Source organism: Phalacrocorax carbo, chromosome 1, assembly GCF_963921805.1.
Source record: "Phalacrocorax carbo chromosome 1, bPhaCar2.1, whole genome shotgun sequence".
NCBI lineage: Eukaryota > Metazoa > Chordata > Aves > Suliformes > Phalacrocoracidae > Phalacrocorax > Phalacrocorax carbo.
Window position 1 is genome coordinate 40,219,584 of NC_087513.1, and position 27,723 is coordinate 40,247,306.

A 27,723-nucleotide genomic window follows, 5' to 3' on the forward strand; every position below is an offset into this window, starting at 1 on the left:
ACCATCCCCAGGAAGAGTCCTTCAAAGGGGATGCTCCAGAAAATGCAAGGCAGGCTGGGCATGGCATCTTGTGACATCTCGCTTGGTTGCCTCTCTCTGCTTGTCCCTGCAAAATGCTGTGTATGGAGGCAGTTCTGGCCCTTGCCCGCTTGCTAGGTGCAGAGATTTCTGTATGTCTGGCAGTTTCCCTGAGCACATCTACGACCAAGGTAGCTTCATGGCACCCGTCCTCTCCCCTGCAGGGCTGTGCACCCCTGGGACCAGCTGTGTGGCTTTACAGGGCTGGCACAGATTGTAGAAGAAAAGTCACGTGGCTCAGTCAGGAAAGTGATTACTGGCAAAGCATTTTAATCTACATTAACAATTCTGCAATTCTAACCATACTGTTCATTGTACTAATCTCTGGTATCTTAGTATTAGTTTTAAATACCTTGTGTTTCATTGTGCTTTCAACACATAGCAGAGGTATTTCTTGAGGATGAAGAAAGTGCTAGATATGAAAGCCTGAAAGCTTTGTTGGCACAACGTGTGTTGACAAACCTGCTTGTATTGCCTAGTCTCCATCTCAGATTAATCATATTGTGCATTTAAGAACTGATTTCCATACAGCTTCTTAGTTCGTAAACTTGTACAGGCTGTGCGTCATGGTGCCCACTGATGAGGGCAGCAGGGTGCTGGGGGTCATTCCCCGCTCCCCTGCTTACTTGCTATATAACTTTTGGAGAGTCCTGTGGTCGCAGTGCACGCCAGGATAGCTGCTCCTTAGCAGGAAGTTAAGGAAATCTGTGGAAGTGGGACTTGATGCTTCTTGGCTAGTTAGTCTGTATGAAGGATCTGATTAGTATTGGTTGCATATGTTCAGGCACTTCCAGTTCTGTGGATGAAGAGTGCTGCTTCCATGAAAATATCCCAGTTATCTGTTTTAAACATCACCCCTTTGGAGGTAGCTGTTGTCATGCTCGCACAGGTACCCTCTGTCTCAGTCTGCTGAAAAGGATAGCACTGGATATACTGGATGAAGAGAGGTTGTGAGTGCTCAGCCTGTCAGATGAAAGCCTGCCGACTTCTGGAAGTGCTGTCCTGCAAAGGACACGGCGTTTCCTTTCGCTTGTGTCTTGCTGCCGTGGCCTCGCTTGCGTCCTCTACAATTCCCTTGCCTTGGCGACCCACAGAAACATTACACAGGTGTGTCTGGTTTGCAAGGAGGGGGGTTAGTTATGATATATTTTTTTAATACGTTACTTTTTCACACTCTGCAAATCGTAGAAAGCTGCTGCTGCAGGGTGGTTTGGTTATCTGGGTAAGGTGGTGGCAAGTTCCCCTCCTCTATTTCCTCTTGGTTACTTCTTACAGGTGAGGGGAATAACCCTGATTTTCTGCATATATACATGCTTTGTTTTCCCAAAGGAGAAGAAAATACACAGTGACACAGATTCATCATGGATTTTTAAGCCAGTATCTTGGGGCTCACAAATCCAGATTAACAAAATCCTCTCTAGCTTTGCTCCGGAAGTGTTGTGACTGAATTGTGCAGCTGGTTCCCTGAGCAAAAGGCAAGAAGCGAATTGAGTTGATGCAGCTCGCTTGATCAGCAATCAAACCTTTAAATCTGTTAGAAATGCCATTTGCAAAGGCAGTAATGTTTACATTACTGAAGTAAGTAATGTTTGCAAAGATGATATTAAATAATTTCGTAGAGAGATTAACTTCCCAAATTAAACATCTACATTGGCATGCAAAGACAGGCAGTAAGTATCTCCCTGGCTTGGCAGTATATGATTCTGAGGGGAAAAAAAACCATCCTAAAATTCACCCTTCTGTCCCAGCCTGCACCTTGCTGATTTAGAAATGTCTTTCTAATCCCCACAGTTGATTGTGGAAGCTGGGGATTTCCTTCTAGCGGATTATTCACTGATTTCCCCCTTGGCTTTGTGGATTTCCAGTTTTTGCAGTGTATTCTCTGAAGCATATTTGCAGCCAGAGGGGTTGCTTTTTTCCAGAGCCATCTGCAGAGTTGACTCTTGCATTTTATTTAATATTTATATGCTATCGCTTTGAGGAATTTTGTTCTGTCATGCTGTCTGCTGCTCTGCTTCAGTAAATCTGCCTTCTCTTTTACATAGTGCAATTAAATGGTTTTGTCTATACGGTAACTTTCTTTGTTAGCTTCTTAGGCTCATTGTAAAAGTTGAAGTAATAGGAGCATTTTTTGTTGCATTTTTCCTGCTTTGTGTGTTTCTGTGTTCCCAGTAAAAGATGAGATTTCACAACACGTTAGAAAATTTAACTACTGAATGAGGTGCTTATTTCAATGCTTGGAGCAGATGAGGGATGTCATGGGGGTATCCAGGGGCATTTTTAAAGATCATTGCCTGCCATTTCTGGTGTAAACATAGCCCTTTGACAGGATCCAGCACAGTCTGCTGGATTTGAAGAGCTTTTACCAGCTGGTCTCTTCAGTGAGTACCTCAGGGTGCAAGCTGGGAGGTGTAGTGGAGAGAGAGCGCGGGGTCTCAGTTTCCAAACTTAAGCTTCCAGGTGTGTTTTGAGACATTTGTCTTAGATCAGAGAAAAGGTGTCTGTGAGGCATGAGAGTGCAGAGGTCTCCATGCATCTGCCGCCTCAGCCCATCACTGCATGCCTCAGCCCTGGTGCTGCTGCCTGCAGGGTTTCCCTGGCTGCTGTTCACCTCCGGGAGCCCTCTGCCACTGAGCCAGGGCTGCCGTGTCATCCCCACAGGAGCAGGGATGTCTACACGGGGTCATCTTGTCTCGTTTCACATGCTATGCGAGCATGTGTTATCCAGTCAGAGTCCAGCTGGGAAATCTGAAAGAGGAAAAACTGGTCAGTGTTTAAAACCCTTTCATAGATAAGGTGTAGGAATTAAGTAACCTTGAGGAAGTGTCTAATGTGGGTCACTAGGGGTTTAGGCCTTACTTGAGAAATTAAAGGTCTTTTCAAGTGGCAGTCGACACCTGTGTGGGTCTGGTATGCCAGAGGGACAGTGTGGATTGCCTGTTAACAGAAAGAACATGCCATGCAAGCATCTTTGCTCAGCATTGCAAGTACGGGAGCTGCCTGCCGAACCTGTGTTTCTGCAAACTTTAGCCTAAATGGCCAAAAGTATCTTAAAGGGAAGAATAAGCACATGGAAGAGGAAACACCTAAAATAGTGTTTAATAAGAAAAGAAGAAAACTCAGGCCATGGCCTGCATTTAGGCAATCAGATGAAAGGAAGCACAGCAGATTTCCTAATTATTAAGCCTATTGTGTCATGAGAATATTTTCTTGCAGTCCCTGACAGAAATACTATAGCTGGAGTTATTGAAATATCAGCTTATTTCTGTGTGAGATTTCTTGGAGAATCAAAAGCTGCTTTTTTTTCTTTTTTCTTTTTTTTTTTTTTTTCCCCTCAGCACGGAGCAGCTGCTATTCCTCCATTAACTTTCAATCAGAACCCAACCCCTTCCCTTTCTGGCATCTTAAGAGGTTGCTACGCTGATCTGTCAAGCTAACAATCTTTGCTGCAGAAAGCTCGAGCGGGAAAACCTCTGAGGGAATATGTGTGCAATTAATCATACTGCCTTGTCAGGTCACAGACCCACCGAATGAATCAACCCCAAAGTTTGATATTTGAGAGGCTGTGCAATTTTCTTTCTGGTTTGATATGCTAGAACGAATGCTGTCATTACTTGCACTGTGTTTAATTCACAGATCTTTGGTGGTCTAATGGTTTTAAGTCTTGTAAGCCAAGAAATTGCTTTGCATACCTTGGCTGCATGGCTGGAGATGCAATAGGAAGAAAAAGAATAGCCCATTAAATTATATAGCTGTAATTTGGATATAAAATTTCAATATAAAATATGTTGACATAGCTGTAAAGTTACATACACACCTATAATACACAGACTATTTCCAAAGAGCACATCCAGCAATCAACCTGAAATAGCCCTCCCAGAAATGCAGTAAAAGTTCCTTAAATCACCTTTGATGTTGCATTTAAAACAAAAAAGGCAATCCGCCTGTAATTCAGTTTAATGATCTACTGCAGTGTCAAACATTATCTTACATAACGTAACTTTTTCATAACTTTTCAGCTAACATAAGGTTTATCCCTTTATTTTTTTGCGTGCCAATTGCCATTCACTAAAAGCAGCTGGAAAAAATCAACTATTAAGCTTTTTCATATTACTGCTTCTTCAGCAATGGACAGCAACTAATGGTTTCTGGATAAAATACTTCAAATATTTGGACCACATACAGCAGGATCAATTAAAAAAGAGATGTGAGTAGCTAATGTTTTGTTTCAAAAAGCCCCTGAAGAGTGAACTTTTAGACCGTTTCCATTCCCTCACTGTGGGATTAGAACAAATCCAGACTTCAGATAAGGAGCAATTTCTGATTGTGCCTACCAGAACACGAGCAAATATTGAAGTCTGTGTCTTTTCAATATATACGCGTGCCTGCATTTAAGTTCAATGCATTTCAATGCAAGAAACACAGGCCCTTATGCTGAAGGTTTGTGGGGCTGCAATCTGAATTTTGCAGGTCAGGTGCTTTGGGGAGAGCCACAGCCCTTCTCCACTTGGCAAAAGAGCAGCTCTTCCCTGGCCCCTTTTCCTCCTTGCAGCAATCCATTTTGGCTCATGGTACCCACAGGAGAGGGGGCAGAAAGGCCGCCCACTCTCTGCTGCCCTGCCTGCTGAAGTCGGAGGCAACATCATCTCCAGGATGTAATATTTGGTCTTTGCCGGAGGCCTGGATATCGGGAACCCTGCCAGGGTGTGGGCTGCGGGACGAGGGCAGGACCCGGGACTGTCGCAGAGAGCGCTCCTGCTGAAGGGCAAATGCGAAATGCTGGAAGGGGCGTGGGTTTGGCAACAAGTAAAATCTTTTGTGGAATTAAAAGGGCTGAACGATCTTTTCCTGCGCTATTCCTCTGAAGAACAATGTTTGACAGGATTAAAAATTAACCATGAGTTTGTCAGGAAGTCTGTTTTTAGGCAGGGGGAGACTAGTTTGGAACGACCGAATATAGAGCGGTCAGTACAGCTAAATGGCAGGTAGCCTAGATACTAAATATTTTTTCTCTGAAAAATAATGAAAACTTGGTCTGATACCAAAGGAAAAAAAAATATGGAAATTCCGGGGTTAGTTAGTGTCTCTTGCTTTTGACGGATTAATTTTCAACCCATATCGAAAACATAGAGTGTATGCTATGAATCTACAAGTATCCAGACAAGTGAATCACAGGCAGTAAATGGTTCTGGTGTATTAAAGGCAAATAGTGTCCTGTGAACTTTGCTGCTTTTTTACAGCCAAACTGGAGACTAATGGAGACATATACGGGAAGCAATACACCGCAGGGAGCATTTTAAATAATGTCTTGAGATCTTATTTAAAAAATTAATTTAGATCAGGCTGGCAACAAACGAGAGGAGATTGAAAATGGGCTGCAGAACTGTCAACACAAAGCAATAATGAACAGCGAGATAGCGAGTGCAGGTGTGGGGTGAGGTGTCTCCATAGCTTTATTCATGATATGAAATGGCAAGGTAAAGGGCAAATTAATTGAATTTTTTGAAATACGCCAGATCAGGAGGTTTGCAAGCTCCAGTTTGATGGGCAGGTGATTCAACAGCAAATAGGAGCTAAGAATATTAGCAGAAGAATAAAGTGTCTTTTCTATTCCTGAAAAATACAAGGTAATAAATGAGGACTGGAGGGACAGAGCAAATATAACGTTTGGTGGGAGGAAACGTCTTGGCAAGCAAAAATGTGACTGTAAAGCCTTCAGCTAGACACTAGGCAGCACGGTGGTGGAATAACTGCTAACTAACCCTGCCTTTGACAGCATTTAACTGGTGTCTCAGGCTGAAACCACAGCCTTTACTCCAGTAGCTGTCACTTAGTCACTTCTTGGGGGAATATGGGGGTACCACATTGGTTTTTTAACTTGTTTCAACCTATTTTTTTAACCTGTTTTGCTCAGAGCAAAGTGTATTTGCCATTCTTTTTATGTTGAAATTGATGGGAAGTTAAAAGCAGTGTTGCATGGGATTTTTTTTGCAGCATTTCAGGTAGCTCCTGGTGCCTGAGGCTGCGTGTTGGGGGCAGCATGGGGGGGATGGACCCAAAGCTGGCAGAGCCTGGGCAGCATCAGGACCATCACACTGATTTTTCTTTCCAAAAAGCAACTTGCTTCTGCTGCAAATCCATGCAGGGCCACAGACCCCTACCTAAACCTGTTCCCAGGGGAAGAAATTTACACAACTGGATGCAGCAGGCAGGACATTGCTGGAGCTGAACACCTCGAAATTCACTGGTGTCAATGTCAACGGGTTTGGGGTTAGGATGGATTTTCATCCAGAGATATTTTGGTCATAAAACACATAGGCATGCACACAAGTTACTTGACAGTAACCTGTTTAGCTTGCTTAAAAGACTTGCACACATGCCCAAGGAGTTCTCAGTGTGCAAAGTGAGCAAAATTAAAGAAGGTTTAGGCAAAACCCCATATTTCAAATAAGTTTCTAATGACCGACTCTTCAAATTATGTTTTGACCTATCCTGAAACTTTGTGGGAATGATTGTCTAGAATACCTGTACCAATTTACAGCCCATTTTGTAGGAACAGGGCAGCTGATGTATGGCTGCACAGTGGAAGCTTGTTGCAGCGTTAACTGTGCCTCCAAGTAAGATGGATTGGGAACTGTTTTTTCCTTCCATCCTGCTATTGGAGTGATGCCTGTACTCTTTGATTTCACTCTTTTGCTTCCTTCTTAAACACCCTTTCTCCAGGCACACACATACATACCTATTGTGTGGTAAAGGTTTACCAAACTCATCATTATTCTGTATTCATGCACACCGAGCTGTGTCTCTCAATAATTAGCTTTATAATGATCGAAGACATTCTGTACCAACTCGCATTCCTCTTCATTTTATTGTTCCTCTATCACTCCTGTCTAACACTTCTTATATTGCATTTTCAAGGTTGCTTTTATTGATAGCCAAAACAAAAAAGCAAAATAAAAGCGAAAAGCCAAATTGATTAATTTTATATTTATTTTGCAAAGACATCTTAAAATTAACTTTTTTTGGTTTGTTTGAGGTACAATCTGTGCTTTGCTAAATAACCTTGAAGACTGTGTTGCCAAGTCAGGCATTGCTATTAGCAGTACTCATTATGTAGCTCAAAAGCGTTCTGATAATTTGGCCCTCTTCATTTAAACACTACCTATTATCCCCTATGAAATCTGAGAAAAAACCATGTAAGAAGCCCTGCAGCCTTTCTGACAATGAAGGGTTTGCCTCCCCTTTCAGAAGAGTACATTTCTGGCAAATGTACTGTATTAAAATCTACCTCTTGGGCGAGGAAGAAGAGGGCTGGCAGCACAGTTATTTTTCATATTGCCTTTCAAACAGGGATCTTAATTGGACTGTAGGTCTCCTCATGTCCCCAGGAAGTGAGAATTTCTTTTACAGGCAGCTGAACTGCTGCCTGCAGAGGTTTGGTGTTTTGTGCAAGGTTGGCCACCTCAATATGAGAAAAAAACCTCTTTCCTGTGAGGGTGCCAGAGCAGTGGCACAGGCTGCCCAGGGAGGTTGTGGAGTCTCCTTCCCTGGAGACATTCAAAACCCACCTGAATGCGTTCCTGTGCCCCCTGCTCTGGGTGTCCCTGCTCGAGCAGCGGGGTTGGACGAGATGATCTCCAGAGGTCCCTTCCAACCCCTTCCATTCTGTGATTCTGTGAAACACAGATGGATAAGAAATGCAGGAATCGTGGTTCCTCAGATCCTATTCCAGCTACTAGCCCAGTCTCTTGTCCTTTGCTGACACATCCTTAGGAAGATGCAGGTTTTGCTGTGGGATTCAGCATTTCTGCACACCAGTGGCCCCATTAAATGCTGATAATGCTCTGGGGGAGTGGGGTCTGCAGGCTACGATGTGTAATTGCAAGTGGCAGCTCTTGCTTCTGCTTCCACCGCAAGTGCTGGATGCAAGTTTGGCAATGAAACAGTGGTTCGCTTTGCTAGCTGGGGATGGTAGTCATGCATCCAAGAGAAGGGAGACAGCTTTTCCTTCCCTTCCTCCCTCCCCTGCTCGCTTTATCCCTTACTGTTCCTCTGAACAATGCCCTCGCAGTTTGATCTAATTTTCTTTGAACTTCAGGCACTGCATAACTCATACTTTTGCCTGTTATTCCTTCCCTAAACATCTGCCATTATTTATCCGGATGGTTTAAACGCTTTATGTTCGATTTATTAGTCTCTCTGACAATTACCTCCAGCTTTGTGTGGAAATATACTCAGCGGTGGAAACAGCTGCCAGCCGTAGGGCTCCCCTAGCTTCTCTCATGATGGTTTTCATTACAACAAGGCGATCTCCAGCACTGTTTCAGAGGGTCGGATACGATGACCATGCCATTTTCCTGGAAACAGGCAGCAGCCCCATCCAACACAAGCTACCACAACCTCTTTTACCATCTAACTTTTGAGTGAAGACATGTTTAATGCTGATCCAGAGGCAGATACCATTGGCAAACCCCTTTCGCTGGCTATGTTGGCAAAAGAGCTCCCTGTCTCCTTTCCCGCCGGGCGTGCAGCAGCCAGGAGGCGGCGGTGGGCTCCCGCAATGTGGTGTTTTGCCAGTAGGTCTGGGGACATGGCATTCGTGCTGCCAGCAGCTGTGGCTTCTGGTCCTTGCCCAGCCCTACCCCACTGAGTTCATTGCATGGTCTTAAAAATGGGGAGGACAGCAGGAGAAGGGGCTTAGAGCCTCATGAATTATCTACTCTTTTTTGTGTCATTCTCTTTTTCTTTCCAGATGAGTGCTAGGCTAAACTACTTGCTTCAAGATTCCGTCTTGCCCAAATCCCATATTTCATACCATTGACATTTACCAGGAACCAGCTAGTGTGTCAGATGAGACCAGCTGCAATGTTCGGGGAAAAGCTTGATTTTAATGCTTAATTTTGAGTATCAAGTTGGAGGCTAGAGGGCCGTTCATTTCTTCTGGTTAAAGGCCATTGCACAAGCAGCCTTTGAAGTTCAATTACTTCAAGGCCCATATACCACCCAAATCCGTCTGTGTCTCTGCTGTAAGGTTTAAAATGCACCACTGTTTTCTATAGCATCTTGCATACCATCTGTTTTCCAAATCGCTTTCCTCAGCTGCATAATTTAATTACCGAGATAAGAACTAGAGCGGGGAGGATGTGGAGATGTAGGTAAGGAATTTTGTAGGTAAGGAATGGGGTAAGGGAGCTGGGAAAGTTCCAAGAAGCAAAAAGAGTGAAGTCTGACAACCCATGCCCTGCCAGCCTGAGGCTGCATGAAAACCTCAGACACCCTCTTCTGCAACAGACTGGGGAGATTAAAAATAGCCATTTGTTTTTGTTGATGACAAGGTCATTTTAACACAGATCACTTCCCCAGTCTGTTGGGCTGCGTGGCAACAAGCAGAGGGGTGTGGGAATGAGAGGGTGGCACAGGGACCAGAAAGGAGGTGGCAGGTGAGAGCCACTTCCTTGGGGACAGCAGCAGCTCACAGATGATTGAAGTGTGGTTTTCCCTGGTGAGGCTGAGTGAGGAAGGAGGAGTGGGTCCCACCTCGGTGCGAGGACCTCCTGGGCGAGATGCATGTGCTCCCGCTTGCCCCACATGATCTCAGCAGCTCAGCCTGACCCCTGCTCAGAGCATGATGAGGTCCAGCCCCTGCAATTGCACTGTATGGTCCTTAACAGGCTTTTCTTTCATCTGATCTCTGACTGTTAGATAGAGAAGAGAAATTAAACAAAAGATGTCACCACAAAGTTGGTGGAGGTCTTTGGTGGCTTTACCCATCTTCCTAGCTGCCTTCCCATCCCAGCATGGATGTATGTGCATTTTTCCCCACTGAAATGAATGTACCTTCCTTAGACAAGAGCAGTAGTTCACTCACCATACGTTCTCTCTTTTCTCCTTTTCCTCTAGTGGACTCTGTACAAGATGTTTAGGTCTAAACCCACCAAAGCAAACAGAAATCCATGCTCAAGAACATTGCCAAGTCAAGGATCTGAAATTTTCCTACCTACCCTGGTTCATCAGCCACAACATGCTTGACAACAGCTCTTCCTTTTGCTGTTTCCCTCCTCCATTTCTGCCAAATGTGTGAAATTTCAGGCACTTTAAAGACAAGATTTCAACCACCCTGGGAGCTGCTGGAGGGGCTGAGGGAGTTGCTTATTCACCAGAATATTTACAGAAAATTTGTCACGGCCTGACCAGATCTAATTGGCATGATGTGTAAGAAAGAGGCTCCTTGGATATTTTTAGTGCTCTCCATCCTTTCTAGCACAGATCTGTAGGGCATTAATTAATTCTAGTTGTCTGCCAGTTTGTTCTCTCGCAGTCGGATTCTCACAAATAATTTGGCTCCAGGTGTCTTTTAGATCCAGTGATAAGATAACAGGATGCTGGCATTTATCATGTGTGGTGTCTTCAGCATATCCTTTCTCTTCTGTTTGATACTTTGGATATTATATACCTCTCTATTGCCCTTGCAAGCATCTGGCTTTTTCTCCTAGTGGTTTCATTACTGCTACTTTAGTCATTGAGAGTGAGGAGAAATGCCCCCAATTAACACATGGACCTTTCTGTAGCTGTCCTTTATTTGCATAACATTTTCTTCCCTAGCCAAGCTGTGTGGAGCCTTCTGACCACCTTCACATTGCTTTCTGCATCCAATTATGTTTACTCTGTGTTTTTACAGTGTAGTTCAGCTCATACCAAATCTATTTGGGTAGCTTTACTACTTGCCATCTGGTCTGTGTTTGATTTTCCAGGAAGTTTGGGCTTTCTTATCCATAATGCCACTAGTCTCTTTTTTAATTTCAGGATTCTTTACTTTCTGTGGGATGGAAAACAAAATTGAAGGGCCTTCTTTCTGTGCTGGCTCCGCTAGAGCCTCAAACTTGGTCTGGGCAAAAACCAGACACGTTTGTCTCATGTATCCAATGGGAGTGGGAGAGACTGCAGGATTATAGAGGGAACAGATAATTTTTAAAACTTCTAATAATATGTTTACAAAGTGAAAACAATTTTCATAACTTTGATCATGTGGCAACACGAACAAATGGATTTGAAATATATCTCCATCCCTGTTGACATATATGTGTGTGTCTATGCCAAAGACAGGGAGAATTTCTAAAGGAATACATATTCCCTGCCAATCCCTTCATGCTTGCAGACTGATGCAGGGATGTAGTACTGGTGTCCTGTGGAGCCACGCAACGTGGTTTTTTCCCTTTCTGAAGAGGTCTCTTAGCACTATTTTCCCCCAATACTCTGCTACTCTGGTGACCAGCTGCAAATCTCTCACGGTTGCCAAGTGCAGGCCTGGGGAAGAAGCTGAACCAGCATGGGAGCTGGACTTAGGTCTTAGTTTAGCAGCAGACCTCTGAGTGTAACTCCAAAGGGCATCACTTCTTCTGAGCTTTATTCTGAAAACAAGGAGCAGCTCCTGCAGAGCTCTGAAGGGAGAAGGCCCCAAGGGGGCCCTGGGACTACCTCCATTGGGCAGGGTGAAGATGCTCAACTCCTAGTACATACCCAAATGTGACTGGGATACAGGGATAGTAAACCAGTCCATTTAAGCCCACGGGTATCTACATTAGGCACTATAGATGTCTACTTAGATGATTGCTTTGTCAATCTAACAGCTTTCTGTATCTTTGATGAGAGACAAGCACTGCTGGGGTATGGTTCTTTCAACCCCCTTTGGCTGTCTTGGGATAAGCAGTCATAAGAGCAGCCTGGGATGATTACCCCACACAGACATCTCTCTGCTGGAAAGGTTTCTGTGTGATCAGATGGAAACAATCCTGGTGTTTGCTTTTTCTCTACAGTCAACAAGCTTCTCCAGAAGGCACTTCAGACTTGAGATGACAGAGGTGACTGCCACAACAGATTTGAGATGGAGGGAGCTAGAGTTAGGCAGTGGCTTGGTCAGTGCTTCTTTAGTGCAGCCTGTATATGGCATAGAATCATTTAGATTGGTGTACTGGGTTTGTGTGGCAATGTTTTGGTAGCAGAGGGCTACAGGGGTGACTTCTGCGAGGACCTGTTAGAGTGTTCCTCTATATTTGACAGGGGCAGTTCCCACCAGCTCCAAGACAGACTCACTGCTGGCCAAGGATGAGCCAGTCAGCAATGGTGGTAGTGCCTCTGGGATAGCATATTTAAGAAGCGGGGGGGGGGGGGAAAAGCCTTGCTCAATTGCAGCTGAAGAGAGAAGTAAGACTATGAGAGAAACAACCCTGCAGACACCAAGGTCAGTGAAGGAGGCGGATGAGGTGCTCCAGGCAGCAGAGCAGAAATACCCCTGCAGCCCATAGAGAAGACCATGATGAGGCAGGCTGTCCCCCTGCAGCCCAGGGAGGTTAACAGTGGAGCAGATAGCCACCTGCAGCCCCATGCCAGAGCAGGTGGGTATGCCTGAAGGAGGCTGAGCCCCCCGGGAAGCCCACGCTACAGAAGGCTCCTGGCAGGACCTGTGGACCTGTGGAGAGAGGACCCTATGCTGGAGCAGATTTGCTGGCAGGGCTTGTAACCCCTTGGGGCATCCATACCGGAGCAGCCTGTTCCTGAAGGCCTGCACCTCATGGAAAGGACCCATGCTGGAGCAGTTTGTGAAGAACTGAAGCCCGTGGGGAGGTTTTGTGTTGGAAAATTTCATGGAGGACTGTCTCCCATGGGAGGGACCCTGTGCTGGAATGTCGTGGTTTAGCCCCAGTCAGCAACCAAGCACCACGCAGCTGCTTGCTCACTCTCCCCTTGTGGGATGGGTGAGAGAATTGGAATAGTAAAAGTGAGGCAACTCATGGGTTGAGATGAAGACAGTTTAATAGGCAAAGGGAAAGCTGTACATGGAAGCAAAGCAAAACAAGGAATTCATTCACTACTTCCCATGGGCAGGCAGGTGCTCAGCCATCCCCAGGAAAGCAGGGCTCCATCACGCATAACAGTTACTTGGGAAGACAAATGCCATAACTTCGAACATTCCCCCCTTCCTTCTTCTTTCCCCAGCTTTATATACTGAGCATGACATCATATGGTATGGAATATCCCATTAGGTCAGTTTGGGTTAGCTGTCCTGGCTGTGTCCCCTCCCATCTTCTTGTGCACCCGGCAGAGCACAGGGAGCCGAAAAAAGTCCTCGACCAGTGTAAGTGCTACTTAGCAACAACTAAAACATCTCCACATTATCACCACTGTTTCCAGCAAAAATCCAAAACATAGTCTCATACTAGTTACTACAAAGAAATTTAACTCTATCCCAGCTGAAACCAGGACATGGAGCAAGGGAAGAGAGTGAGGAGGAAGGAGTGGCAGAGACAACCTGTGATGAACTGACTGCAACCACCATTCCCCATATCCCTGTGATGCTGGGGGAAGGATGTAGAGAATTTGGAAGTAAAGTTAAGCCTGGGAAGAAGAGAGGGATGGGGAGGAAGGTGTTTTAAGATTTAATTTTTGTTTCTTATTGCCCTACTCTGATTTGATTGCTAAGAAATTAAATTAATTTCCCCAAGCTGAGTCTGTTTTGCCCATGATGGTAATTGCTGAGTGATCTCCCTTTTCGTATCTTGACCCATGAGTCTTTTGTTGTATTTTTCTCTCCCCTGTCCAGTTGAGAAGGGGGTGTGATAGGGCAGCTTGGTAGGCACCTGACATCTAGCCAGGGTCAACCCACCATGGTTGGAAAAGATCTTTAAGATCATCAAGTCCAACTGTTAACCTAACACTGCCAAGTCTACCACTAAACCATGTCCCAAAGCACCACATCTACCATCTTTTAAACACCTCCAGGGATGGTGACTCAACCACTTCCTGGGCAGCCTGTTCCAATGCTTGGCAAAGCTTTTGGTGAAGAAATTTTTCCTAATATCTAAATATCTAAACCTCCCCTGATGCAAATTGAGGCCATTTCCTCTCATCCTATCACTAGTGACTTGGGAGAAGAGACCAACACCCACCTCACTACAACCTCCTTTCAGGTAGCTGTAGAGAGCAATAAGGTCTCTCCTCAGCCTCCTCTTCTCCAGACTAAACAACCCCAGCTCCCTCAGCCGCTCCTCGTAAGACTTGTTCTCCACACCCTTCACCAGCTTCGTTGCCCTTCTCTGGACACGCTCCAGCACTTCAATGTGCTTCTTGCACTGAGGGGCCCAAAACTGAACACAATATTCAAGGTGCGGCCTCACCAGTGCCGAGTACAGGGGCACAGTCACTTCCCTACTCCTGCTGGCCACACTGTTCTTGATACAAGCCAGGATGCTGTTGGCCTTCTTGGCCACCTGGGCACACTAATGGCTCATGTTCAGCCGGCTCCCCCAGGTCCTTCTCTGCCAGGCAGGTTTCCAGCCACTCTTCCCCAGACCTGTAGTGCTGCATGGGGTTGTTGTGACCCCATGTGCAGGACCTGGCAGTTGGCCTTATAAACCTCATATAACTGGCCTCGCCCCATCGATCCAGCCTGTCCAGATCCCTCTGCAGAGCCTTCCTACCCTCAAGCAGATCGACACTCCCACCCAGCTTGGCATCATGTGCAGACTTACTGAAGGTGCACTCGATCCCCTCATCCAGATCATTGATAGATGTATTAAACAGAGCTGGCCCCAAAACTGAGCCCTGGGCAACATGTATAACTAATACTACCTAGATGCCTGGCTCCTACATCCAAGGGGCAAAGCAATTGTTTCTGAGCTGATAGAAATGCTTCATTCGAAGTGGAGACAGCTCCACTAGAAGTGGAGGCAGGACTTAATGAATGTACTTGTTCTCCAGAAGAAGGAAGGTGCAGACCAAAGCCAAATTTATGCTCCTGAAAACCCACCAAAGGGTTTTTATGGAGGTGTTTTGTTAGCCCGATCATCAGCTTTCTCCTGCCCAGGTTTTGGACATCTTCAGGAGGATGCACTTGGGCATTTCTCAGCAAAACATATTTAATTTTAAGGCCTGATGCAAACCAGCCCAGCTGAGATAGGTGCATAGAAAAAGAATCCATGAGCTCCATCCTTTGAAACAGGGCTTCTGTGAGACACATGCCTCCAGGAGGGGCTCACTCAGCTCACCCCTTTGCCTGTGCCCCGTCTTCTGGAGAGAATAGTGCTTCTCCTCAAGCAATGGGTGAAGATTTGTAGGGGCAGAAAGATGTGGTTTTGGGCCCCTTCTTGTCCTAAGGGGACTCAAATTCCAGGTCCCAGGTGGCACCTGATTACCAGGTTGTGTGGCCTCACTGCTGCGGGGAGAGCAGGAAAACTCTGCCTTTACCTTGGTAAGAGGTAGCTGCTCCAGCTGCTCTCTGCTATTTATTTGGCACTTAAGTGTGCCTGGGTGCTTGAACAGCAAAGACAAGCAAGGACATAGCGTGTAACTTGGCAGGGATTTTGGCATGAGCGCAGGGAAGGCCCTGTACAAAAACGTCTGGCCCAGCCACTGCAGCACTTGCCAGCAATGCTCAGCGCCCGGCATTTGGCTGCTGCACAAGGCCATGGCTGTCGCCCTCTTGGCCCGGCTCTTGGCAGCGGTCTCATGCCCTCTGGAGCGTGCAGATCCCCGAAAGCCTGGGGCTGGGCTTGGCATGGACCCTCTCTGAGCTGGTGGCAGAGACCCTGCCTAGTCAGTGACAGCCCTCAAGGGCAACTTGAGCCTCCTGTGGCTCAAGGCTGAGAGGTCCTCAGAACCGCTGCAACAGCAAACCTGTAGGTGTTAAGAGACAGTTTTGCCTGAAGGCTTAAATACTTTGTGGTGCGCAAAAAGCTTTGCCCTCTTGGACCTTGGTGCCTCCATGCCTGCTCGGTGCTGCTGACTACTCCAAGCCTCTGGGAGCAGGGACCGGCCTTCATCCCAAGCAAAGCCACTTGTTGTGGCAAGGTTTCGCATGATGCAAATGACAGTTAGCACCTAACTTGGGTATACAGAGGACGTCAGGCACCTGCAGGAGCCAGACCCCAAAAAGCGTGAGGAACATGTGCCTGTTCCTGCAGATGCAAGAAGCGATGAAGGCCCCGGGACTTTCTGTGCCTGAAGACCCTCAAGTGCCCGCACTGCTGGGCCTGGCTTTGCCCCACGTGCTCCTAGATGTGCATGCCCAGCAGCCAGAGATGGTGCCCGCAGCCATTGCGTGATGAAAACCAGCAGATCAATTCAAAGGGGTGGCCATCGGCAGCTCAACGATCAATAGAGCCCAGCCGCTGAGGCCGTGACCATGGCATCACTGCCGCCTCCCTCCCAGCGCTCGGGCGGCCATGCGCGGCCTTGCGGCAGCTGCTGCAGAGCGCATCCCCCCAGCACCACATATTGCTGACCCTGAGAACAGGAAAAATGTGTCTGGTTTTTGCAGCTTCTCCAAAATGTGACATTTTCCACCAATTAATTGGAATGCTGTTTTTTTCTCTTTCTTTTCTTTTGCTGCTGGGTGTTTTTGTGCAGGTTGGGACTGGTATTGTACCTGAGTGATGTGCAAAGGCTTGGGTAGTAACACTTGAAACTTTCACTTGTGGTATTTGCTGTACATATCAGTATTGCCACATCGCGCCTTCCATGAGACGTCTGACACCAGCAGCTATTTCTAGGGCTTAGGAAACCAGCTGATAGTGCAGACCAGGACTGGCAGGAAAAGGAAATTATTATCTAGCACTGGTATAGGAAATGACTTACCAGACAAAACAGACAGCTCACAGGTATGAAGCCCAGGCTAAAATCAGGTCCATTTTGTAAAAATAACGAAGTTAAAGACTTGATTCTGGCAATATTTTAACAGGAACGCACTACTGTGTTATTGCTAAGCTAGAAGAAACCCTCTGTGTTTCAGTTTCCTTGATACACCTTGTAAAAACATTTGTATTTCTTCTTGCCTGCGATGCTGGCCATGTTTTTCCTGTGTGGAGATATAACTGTACATTATTTTATCTTTACTTCTGCTCTTTCGTGTCTATGTTGGCTTCAGGACAGGGTACGGCTCAGAGATAAGCTTTTATATCACAAAGAGAAAATCTAACAGCTCCCTCAGCCTTCAGTACACATCCCCTCAGCAACTAGTTCACAGTACAAAATACAAGCTAATAAATCATTCTTCCTTTTAAATAAGTAGAATCAACTTGTCCTAAACACTTCTGGTGACAAATAAGGAATAACTAAGATGCACAGCGCTGGCAATAAGCACACTACTGCCAAGCACCCTGAACCCACAAGAATGCTAATGGTTTTTAAGCATTGTGAGAGCAGGAGGGGCAGATACTTGTTAAAAAGCACGGCTCAGATCCTCGGGTGGTAGGCAGTGATAGAGCCCCAGTGCGGTGTTAATTTGTACAACTGCCTGGCGAAATGTCTCTAAAATAACAGGCACTCAAGTTCAAGATGCACTGTTGTTTCAAACACCCATTGTATAACCCAGACAGTGTTTGAGGAGGGCAGAGCACCGGGGAGGCGAAGGGAACAACGGTATCTTTCCGCATGGGCACTAACGCGGCCAGCGGGCAACAGCAGAGGCCCCCTTCCCCAGCAGGCTGAGGCTTCTGATGAATTTAATGTTCTCTGAAGACGGTCTCACTTGAAATCAAACTCACTTATGACCTTTTCTCTGAGCAGCAGGACCACAAAATCCATAATGCAAAGGCAGTCAAACAGAAGATGAGGACGGGAATTTTTTTTTTTAAATGAATGTTTTATTCATGAACTATTTATAAAAATGTGTAAAATACACTCAAATATATTTGATTTGTTGACTGTAGCTAAAAATATAAAAATATACTTAACAAATGCATAAATTAAAATGACAATAGTGGCACAATTCTGTGTTCACTCAGTGTTTGTTAGGAACACAAATATAAGTAATTATATAGCATATGAGAATGGAATATGTGCTGAAGATGTTTTTCAGACACTTTACTCCAGGCACTGGCAAAGAATTTATGGCTAGCCACATTTCAAAATCCTGGTTTTTTTCACTATAACATTCCGCCCTGCTGTAGCTACTTGACGTTACTTACAGTATTTCTTTAGCTTTCAAATAAATGAAGAAACAACCAAATCATCATGCATAACAATCTACCAGCATCATTGACACTGTATGTGCCCAAATTCCACAGTGTTTGCTAAATTTAGCTAGTCCTTAGTTTCCAATATTTCCTGCCAGTCTTAAAAACCAAAGCCCAGTCTGAACTAGCTGTTGATCTGCGAGGTCATTGATAACAGACCAGTTTGCTTTGGCCACAGTGGTGCAACCAACAGGTCAGGAGTTTGAGTTCATCAGCCCAAGAGGGACAGTCGAGGGCATGGGGTCCACAGCAAGCTGCCAAAGTACGGGGGGTGCCCACTCACCTTCTATTCAAAGTTGTACCTCCCGGGACTACAGGTCCCAGAGCTCACAGCTCCAGAGCCCGAACGCCTGTGACAGGGCCGTCAGGGGAGTGGTTGTCATTTTATATTGCTTTATAGTCACACAAACTGCATGTCTGAAGTAATGAAGAAAATCTGAATACATGTAAGCACCTGCCATGACACTCCCTGGTAGCGAAGCTGTGGCTGCCCTGGGCTGTATCTCTGAATGTCAGATGCATTTCTCTGCTCCGTGGCCCTGGGAGGAGATGCTAATACAGTGATTAGATGGTTATTGTTCTCATCCCTGTAGCTCATCCATTAACTCCCAGGCTGAGGAGCACGGCTAAGTGCTCATGTACTCCTATCTGTCTAGTATTTAACTTTTTGCCTTCAAAGTCAAAGCGTAAATAACCGTATATAATACATAATATAAACTTAAAGCTCACACATTTTCTTTGTTCTACAACTGAAAGGAGATTCATAGTATATCACGGCATAAAATAATATTTCTGGCAGTTTTAGGCACGTATATAAGCTGTATAAATAACTATAGCAGCAGAGAAAAATGTATAAAGTTGCACTTTTATGACATCTTCACAGTATGCCTATTTCTCTCACCCACTTTTGTGTTCCATTAGTAACAAAAAATATCATTTATCAACTCCAGCTATGCAAAATCTTTTTTTTTTTTTCTACAATCGGTAGTGGATCTTGTAATTGTATTGCACAGATTAAAAAAAACACATTTATTACAATTTTTTCATTATTAAATAACTTTCAATACAAAAATTTGAATTAACCTAAAAGCCCAACCCTGCAAGTATGTCAGAAGTGGGATGATATTCTTCAGGCAAGCATTCCAGTTGACTTTCATGAAAGTACTCAGGTAGCTTTGTGGACAATGCAGAGGTTCACAGGACTGGGCTCCAAGTGTGCAAATCAGCTTATGGATCAGCGACAACACTAGCCTTGCTTTATAACATTATTACTGGGAAACATCAGGAAGGGAATTCTGAACATCTTTCGTGGACATTCAAAAGAAACAGCCTCTTCAGCAGAGGATGTCTTTTTCCTTAAGAGCTCTCTTTGTTCAGTACACAGGCTCCTTCAAGTTCATTCTTGGTACATTCACAATTTCCCATCAGTCCTGTTATTCAGCTTAGAGGCACAGTAAATATAATTAATTATACTGATAAGTAGATGTCTTATACTAACAAAATGCTACATAGATACTTTTTATTCTCAGTGGATTTTCACTGGTTTCGTATGACCAGAACTGGCTAGAAAGCAGAACCAGAGCAATAATGTGTGCGTGCAGTCTCACGCGTGACCTGGCCAGGCAGAGATGTAAAGCTGCTCAAGAGCATTGTGCCAGACTGTTTAAGGTCATCTGTCATGTTATTAAGTGATGACGAGGGAGAGGCTTATGAACTGTGTCCGTTATTAGCTGAGAAAAAAGATGAAAATAGCTGTCTGCTACAACTTCATCATTTTGGGTGCAGATTTGTGAACTCTGTAGGTGCAGAGGAGAGAGTTGAGAAACATTGTTAAAAGAAAGAGCAGAACGATGTGTGTCTTTCTGAAAATGATGAACAACGTGCATACAGAGTATACAATCAGACTTTTGCCCTTAGATCATATATTATTGAGCGAGTTCCATTTCCCTCAGCATAAAAAATGACACGGTAATATATAGTGTGAGATAATTTATAGGGTACATTTGGTACGTCTTCACAGTGTAATTGTACGCTGGTAACTAAGATGGTGATCTTCATTCCTCAGATACCGCTGTAAAATGGAAGGACTACATGCAGTGCACGTAACACAATGGCAATTTTGATGATGCGCTAAGTTCAGCTGCTATTAGCAAGGTCAATGATCAATTTAGAGCTGCCATGCTTGTTTGTCCTTGCTTGCTAACCTACAGTCTATCTAGCAAAGGAAACAGGGAAAAAAGGGGCCTGCAGAAAATTTGAACTTTTTTGGTGGTTTTGCTTAGATTTCCCTCTGTGAAAATGGCTTCCACTATAATGCTAGTTCCCTTCTTCTTCAGATCCCACTAAGGGTGGTGAATTGTGAGGTTTGTCTGGGGAGGTTTGTCTGTTCAAGAGGAAAGAGCGGTATTTTCATACAGAGACACTGAAGAAGTTAACCGAGCTTACGTGTTCTGAGCAGCTGTGAAAGCTGATATGAAGGGTAGCTTCTGAGGCACGCGAGGCTATTGGGTCAAGAAAGGATGAGACTCCAGATGGAGAAGGAAGGAAGAGAGACTATCAGGTTGTTTCTTTCCTTCTACGAAAACCAGAGTGACATGGATGTGCATAGTCCTGCTGGTTCTGCTTTGGAATGATTTAAGAAAACTATGTCAGAGCTGCTTTGCAGATTGCTTCATCCATCATCAGGCAGGTGCTCCTACCGCAAAGAGAGTATGGCTACAGTAAGTCATGGTGAAACCACAGTAGTCTTGGCCTAGGGCCACAGCAGTTCCTCACTTAGGCGCTTAGGTGTATTGGCTGGTTCTCTGGAAGCCTTCAGAAATATTTATTTCTCTCCAAAATGCAAGTGGAATTTAGACATTTGTCTTCAGCAGCAGTTTTTCTAGGTGAAGTATGGGTAGATATATAACAGGAGAACTACCAAGCCCTTCCTTGTTTTTGTGATAGAGAAGAACTGTGCACTGCCTCTTCTCTATTTGTCTGAAGAGTGTTTTAGAAAGACAAAGAATAGCTGAATTCCCTTGAATGAGAAGCCTCTTTGCAGAGGAGAGAGGATGTGCCTAATCCGCTTGGCTGGGCAGGATACCTGGTGAGTGCTTTTCGATTGTACTTCTTGCTAATCACTAAATGCTTTGAGTCATCCGACGATTAGCACGGCCCTGCCAGCCTACATCCCTGGTTTACTGATGAGCCTTTTTCTGTTCCAACTGCCCTTGTGGTGGTGACATCAGTCAACATCTAAGTGGAGGAGTCTTTCTGTGCCAGGGCCATGCTTTCCCTTTGTGAAAGCAAGTAGCATTAGAAGGAGACCAACACTTAGGCCAAGGCAGCTATGCTGCAAGCACCTTAAGGCCGAAGCCAGTTGTGTAAACTGTAGGATATATACCTTTGCATGTCTTTTTTTTTCAATACATTTATAATCTTCCTAATTTTTTTAGCTGTCATAGTACAGCATTGTTTTTAGTGAGCTACGGAATTTGCCAGACTTCACATCCTTACAGGTCCGTTAACGTGAATGTCTGAGGCGTTTCCTTGACCACCTTCCTTATTATAATTGTATGCAGGTGAAAATGCACAGACACAGGCTGTGGTCTGATTCTGCTCTCTTAAACCAGTGTAAAGAAATCAGAATGTGACCTGTCTCCCCTTGAAGCATGTGTCGGGGGGAAAGGTCTGCTAGGCTTCATGGCAGCATGTGTTGTTTGATATTTTTCTGCTACGTCACATTAGACTGAAACAGTTGCTTCTAGTGAGGTGAACCCTGTTTTGCTTGGCTGTTAATGAGTTCTGTAAAAGGTATGTCATTGTGTTATGGGTTATACCCATTTTCATCTAGATCACAAGCAGTAAGTTTAAAGTGTAGAGTAGCATTGTAATTCCTATACAGGACTACTGTTCCCTTGCTTAATAGTAGCTTATTTCATCTCACAAATACTGAAACAGTTAAAAAAAATGAGGTTCTCCTTATAGGATTTTTCCTTCGTGTTACACGCCAATGCATAACCTGCGCCAAATGCAGCAGTCCTGTTAGCCATACAATTAAAAATAGTTTATGTAGAACAGTTCATAAAAACTGTGATAAGAAAAAATAGTATTATCTGAAGCTTAATATTAATATAAACAATATCGAAAAAATACATATTTACATAATGCCAAAATACAATTATATACATTAATATCTATTACACTTAAATTATATATCTTTTAAAAAATCACCAGACCAATAAATTATACAGTCTCAACAGAAAGGTCTGGCACCTTTCTAGTGCATGAAATACATACATCAAAAACCCCAGACAAAACCCTCAGTTAACAAATGCCGTCACAAAAGCAGTTCTCGGTAACATTCTTAGTGCCTCGAATAAACAGCATCTGTAAGCAAGGAAAACTGAGATTAGAAAAAATAAAACAGCCCAGGTGGCTTCACGTTCAGCTCTGCCACCTGACTACAGTGCTCTGAAAGGTGGTTGTGTGGCAGCAGCGCTGGCTGGTGACTGATGTGACAGCTAAAGAGCAGATCCCACCTCTGCTTTTGCTAGCGCTCCCAACTTGTGGAACCCCAGCTATTTCAGTCCTTGGCCTCCTCCAATCCTCCTCTACCTGTTGATGACAGCTCTGATTTCTATGGGCTAGGTTAAGAAAATTCTTTTGATATCTCATCATATAATCTCAATTCCCAATGTCCAAATTTGAGGAGTTACCGAGATCCTGCTGCCTGACTCTGAAAACTTCCACAGCCCTTAGGAATCAGCTCTACCAGAACACACAGGCCATTTCTGCTTACAGCTTCCTTAGACTGGTCCTCCAGCTGTAAGAACAGGAGGTGAAGGACCGTGCTAGTGCCAGGTTTGCTACTCCTGCAACTCTTATCCCCAGGGGACTGGATACAGGCTAGGGAAAAGAGCCTATAAGGACGGAGAGTTGAGGGAGGAGGAAAGAGCACAGCCTTGGGCACCTACATTGCCCAGACAAGTCAGATTGGAAGTCTCCTAAGGTTGCCTATACAGTCAACAGAAAATGTGGGTGATTCAGGACAGAAATTGAACACCATCAATGTCAGAAGAGCCCAGCGAGCCCAGCCTCAGTGTGCTTTAAAGTTGATGATGTAAAGGTGAGGTAGAGGAGGAACCAATATCACGGTAGGGATGAGGTTCAGCTCCCCCAACAGTCCAGGAATCATGAAGTGTGAGACAGGGAGGGCACGAAGGTAAGGTAGGAGCAGGAAGAGACGTTATAATGACTGCTAATGGAGGAAATAAAGATGTAACTGCAAGAGTGAAAAGAGCAGATCAGTGAAGAAACGAAGGTCCAGGAAGAGAACAAATATCGATGGCAAGGGATAGCACAATTTGCCCCCTCAATTACATTGTAAATGAGCTATTACATTTGAAACACTTTGCAATTTGATAAACTTCCACTTACCTCTGTGATACTCTGGATTCACATTTTCATATATTGGAAACAAGGGATTTTCTTGTTCACTGCGAAGTTTTCTGGCTCTTAACACATCTCTCACACATTGATGTAGATACACATACTGACACTGCAAAGGATTTGTTTTTAAGTGACTCTGGGAAATTTTGTAATTTAATATTCTGTATTGTGAAAAATCATTACAGGCTAACTCCCTTACACAAAATCAAGGGTGATGTTAAAAATGAAAATAAACTTATAGAATTAATCTCCTTTTCACACTAGTAATGCAGTAAACTTTTGTGATCACTTGTTTTTGGAAATGCTACCAGTAAAATGTAAGTGGACATAATATGTTTTGACAGATCATGCCATGACTGAAAACTCTTATCAACTGTAAGGCATAATTTTACATGATGCTGCATTGGATAGCTACTACTTCTGAGTGCTTTGGTATGAAGTATGTGTAACAGAACTGATATGTATAGGGAAGCGCAGAGAAGAGACAAACAATTTCCTGATTTTTTGTTCTGAAAAGAAATACTTTCCACAGAATTTTATTACCATATATAAATATTTCACAGAACTTTGATGAACCCAAATTTTCTGGCAAAACCAGTATTTTTTTGGTCCAATGTAAGTTATAAGATTGCTCCTGACCACGCGGTGAATGATAGACTGTCTTTTCTGAAGAGTGCCTTTCACAGAAGAGAGCTAAGATGACACTCACAATGGAAGTAGGGAGGGTCAGCGTGTTACTGACTGTTTATCAAACTATCTTGATAGAACAGATTGTTAAATTCCCATGCTTTGCTGCTCTTTGTGGTTGATGACATGCATTACTGTTTTTTGATTAGTGTAATATGGTACCCCAAAATTAGGCTGAGTATCTTTATATATCAAGGTGTACCTTCTTAATATTACTTTATCTCAAAGACATAATTTCTCCAATAAACATAGGCGTTTTCTCCCCCCACATCTTCTACTTGTTTTTCACTAGAATAAATTGCTCTGTGCATTTTTCTCAGTGCTCAGGCTCTGAGAAAGTGAGGATGCCTGCTTTTATGCACACACGGCTGCTGTCTCTGTGGAGCAGAATCCTGCACCCCACCCATCAACTCAGTGGAAAGTTGGCCAGGCCATGGAGACTTCTTTTGGCTCAAAATGGCGGACAGCTTCTCTGCCCGTGTTACAGCTGCTGTGCTGAGCCCACTGTATTTTGAGCTGATGGGCACAGTCTTCTGTTACTCCCCTGCATGTCTCCAGCTGCAGTCTCTTGTCTTAAACAGCTTTCAGCAAGTCTGAAGCGGGGACAGTGTTCTGTTGCTGCTGTTTTACTGTGCCTGCATAATGTCAAGCAGGATGGTGCTGTGACCTTTGGCTGGAGCATCTCATTGCAAACAGTCCTACCTTCTGGGCTGTGCTCCCCAGTGGAGTTTGGCTTCCACCACATCAACAGATGGGGACTTAGCTTTTATCTCAACTCCCAGACAGACTGTGGAAGCCAAAGCATGAACAACAACACCAGGAACTAGGGTCTTCACATACATCAAATGGAGTTTGTGGACCAGATCTTTTCTCCCCCTCTCCCCGTCTCCCTTACTTTTTCTTAAAAGATGTGTAAGAAGTCATTCATAATTCACTGCTTATTGCAAACTTTGAATCCTCACAAAAATCCAGGATAAATTTACTTAATTTTCTTATAGGAGGATGAGAGATTGCACTGCTTGTGCTCCAAACTACCTTGATGAAAGGCAGTTCCAAATCAGAAACGGTATACGGATGCAACTGATAGTTCAGGTTAATAAGCCTTGCTGAGAATACAGCAGCTCAGCGGCTGTGCACTGACACAGCTACATGGTCAGTCTACAAGCATGTTACAGCTCAAAGCGGCGTGAGTATGTGTGAGCCACCCTCTTGAGACACCTGTCTTCCTCTGCTGACTACAGTTGGTAGGAATGTACAAGTTGAGGTGGATCTGCCTCTGAGGATGCCCAGACCAAGCTGAGAATCTGTCTCCCCTCCAACAGTAGGTCTTCTGTGATTAAGATAGTTCCAGGAAATCTTTTTGCATTCCCAGCTGAGCCTCTCCTTATACCAATGTGTGACTTCTACATCTGTCAGGAAGTGCTGTCACTGATATTTTCGTTTCCAAATTGCAACAAAGAGCTCCATTAGTATCAAGCTACAGGCAGATCCATCAAACTTATTCTGATTCCTCTATTAACAGTTCACAGGGAAAATGTAAGGACTGCCTCCACACCTTGCCTTTATTAAATCAGCTCCTAAGTATTTAGCTGCTATTAGTGTAAAGTGATTTTTTTGCAGTTTTAAAAGCACAGAAAGAAATCCCAAACACGTACTTTTTCTGCACTTTGAGAATAAATGTACTTGTTTTTGCATGGTATGTTAGGAGAATGCTGATCAACTTTCCAATACCATTAATGAATATGACAGAGCAACTGAATAAAAAATGAACTGCAAAGCCACAAGGTCACAGTGCTTAGAGTTTTAAAATTATGTACATCTAATTTTCTCTGCCCTCCATTCCTTTTCCCTATTATGTTGACCTATCTGCCTGGTTTAGGCTCATCTTCCAAACCTTTCCCTGAAGGACCTATCTCTGCCCAACCCTTATTTTCTGGACACTGCGCTAACACAACAATGTGCTGTTAAGCGTCTGCTGCATAACACTGCTGGGGTGATTGTGGGCCAGTGCCAATAGCAGAAAACTATAGGAAGTATAGCTACCACTTGTCATGGCTTGGACCCATTGTATGGGAGCCAATGGAAACAATCCTGAACCAGAAATTCTCACAGAGCTAAAATATACCCAACTAGTATTTCACAGTGGAGTAACTGTGAAGTGCTTTGAGAGCCTTTAAGATGAGAGACTGATTATTATATACTGCAGCTGGTGTTGCTGTATTGTAGGCTTACCTCTGTCTGAACCATGTGAACCCGGTGAAGTCTTAGATCATGTACTGCTGCATAAATGTCGACAGTGTCCTTTGAATCCAGCTGCTGCAGAATTCGATCCAGTGCAATGAATGTGCCAGTCCTGCCAACACCAGCACTGGAGAAGAAAACCCAAAAGATTTAAAAAGGAGATGGATCAAAGCATTCACTATCTTCTTTGCAATACTTTTGTAAAGTTCAGATCTCCAGGGTGAGAAGCTCATTGCTCAAATTGCATCTCTGGGACTTCTAACACTTTATAGTGGAATTTGTTTAGGAAGGAGGAAAAGATAGCGATGGTAGAGGTATCTGCTATTGCCTGTACTGCTTGCTACTTTGCATTAATTCAGTCATCGAGATACTCTGAGAGACTGCACCTGACTGCACCTTTCAAACCTCTCTCTCCAGGGATGAACCAGTAGGCTCGATTCTAAAAGATAAGTTGGCTTTTGCCTTATGGAAGCACAGAGTATGGCAAAGTATCCCAGAGTCCCCAGTAACTGAAATGCTGGAAGGTAGGATTCAGAGACAGGAGGCAGGGAAGAGGAAAGTTGACCTGCAAGTGATACAGTAGACATCTGACATGTTGCAGCACATGATGTACAGGCAGACACATGTGGGGTCACATAAGATACATGCCTCAGCCCATATAATGGGTGGAGGTGTCAGATACTACATTCAGGTAGTACCAGCGAGCATATGGCTTTACGAGAGGTTACACACAGCACCACACTGCGCTCTCTTACTCTGTAACCCTCTATTCTGCTGGCCAGTGGATCATGGATCAGGCAGTCCACTTTTGCCTTTTTTGTATATGTGTGTAGGAGTGGATCACGAAGCAGAGGAAAAACCTGCAGCCCTATGGCTGCCAGAGATGGCACAAGAGCAGAAGAGCATGAGAAAGCAGTAAGGACGTGGGGTCTCAGAATGGGGGAGAGGATGGATCTGCCAGCTAGTCTCAACATCCATACATAGCCAGGTTCATCCCTGGGTATATCCTACCTTTTCAGTACACCCATTAGTGATGCAGATGTTGGGCCGCAACAGCGACACACGGACAATTTAACAGTGCAAAAGCTTATGAGCAATGGCAGCTGCTGACACCTTTAGTGCTCTGCAGTGGTCCCACAGAGAGACAGTGGTTCCCTGAGAATCATCTTTGGCGCATCTCCAGGGTGAGGTTGTGAGCAAGTGCATGTACATTGGGAATGCTGCTTTGATGTACCTGGAGGCTTAAGCCCATCAGCTCTCTCTCAGGTTCTGTGGC

At 44.5% G+C, this 27,723-nt stretch overlaps 1 protein-coding gene across 4 annotated transcripts in view; it reads right to left on the reverse strand.

The window, feature by feature from the left end:
- Positions 1 to 17,692: 17,692 nt before the first annotated feature.
- Positions 17,693 to 27,723, reverse strand: part of PTPRB (protein tyrosine phosphatase receptor type B) — a 67,894-nt gene continuing 57,863 nt past the window's right edge. For 2 of the 4 annotated variants that reach the window (XM_064449513.1, XM_064449535.1), the window contains 3 exons: positions 26,439 to 26,574; positions 23,508 to 23,628; positions 17,693 to 19,882 (listed from right to left, as the gene is read on the reverse strand). In XM_064449513.1, the coding sequence (XP_064305583.1) occupies positions 19,857 to 19,882; positions 23,508 to 23,628; positions 26,439 to 26,574 (283 nt within the window). In that variant the 3' untranslated portion in view covers positions 17,693 to 19,856. Of the gene's footprint in view, positions 22,458 to 23,507; positions 23,629 to 26,438; positions 26,575 to 27,723 lie in introns of all 4 variants that reach the window. The other 2 variants (XR_010372632.1, XM_064449523.1) reach the window with 2 other exon arrangements.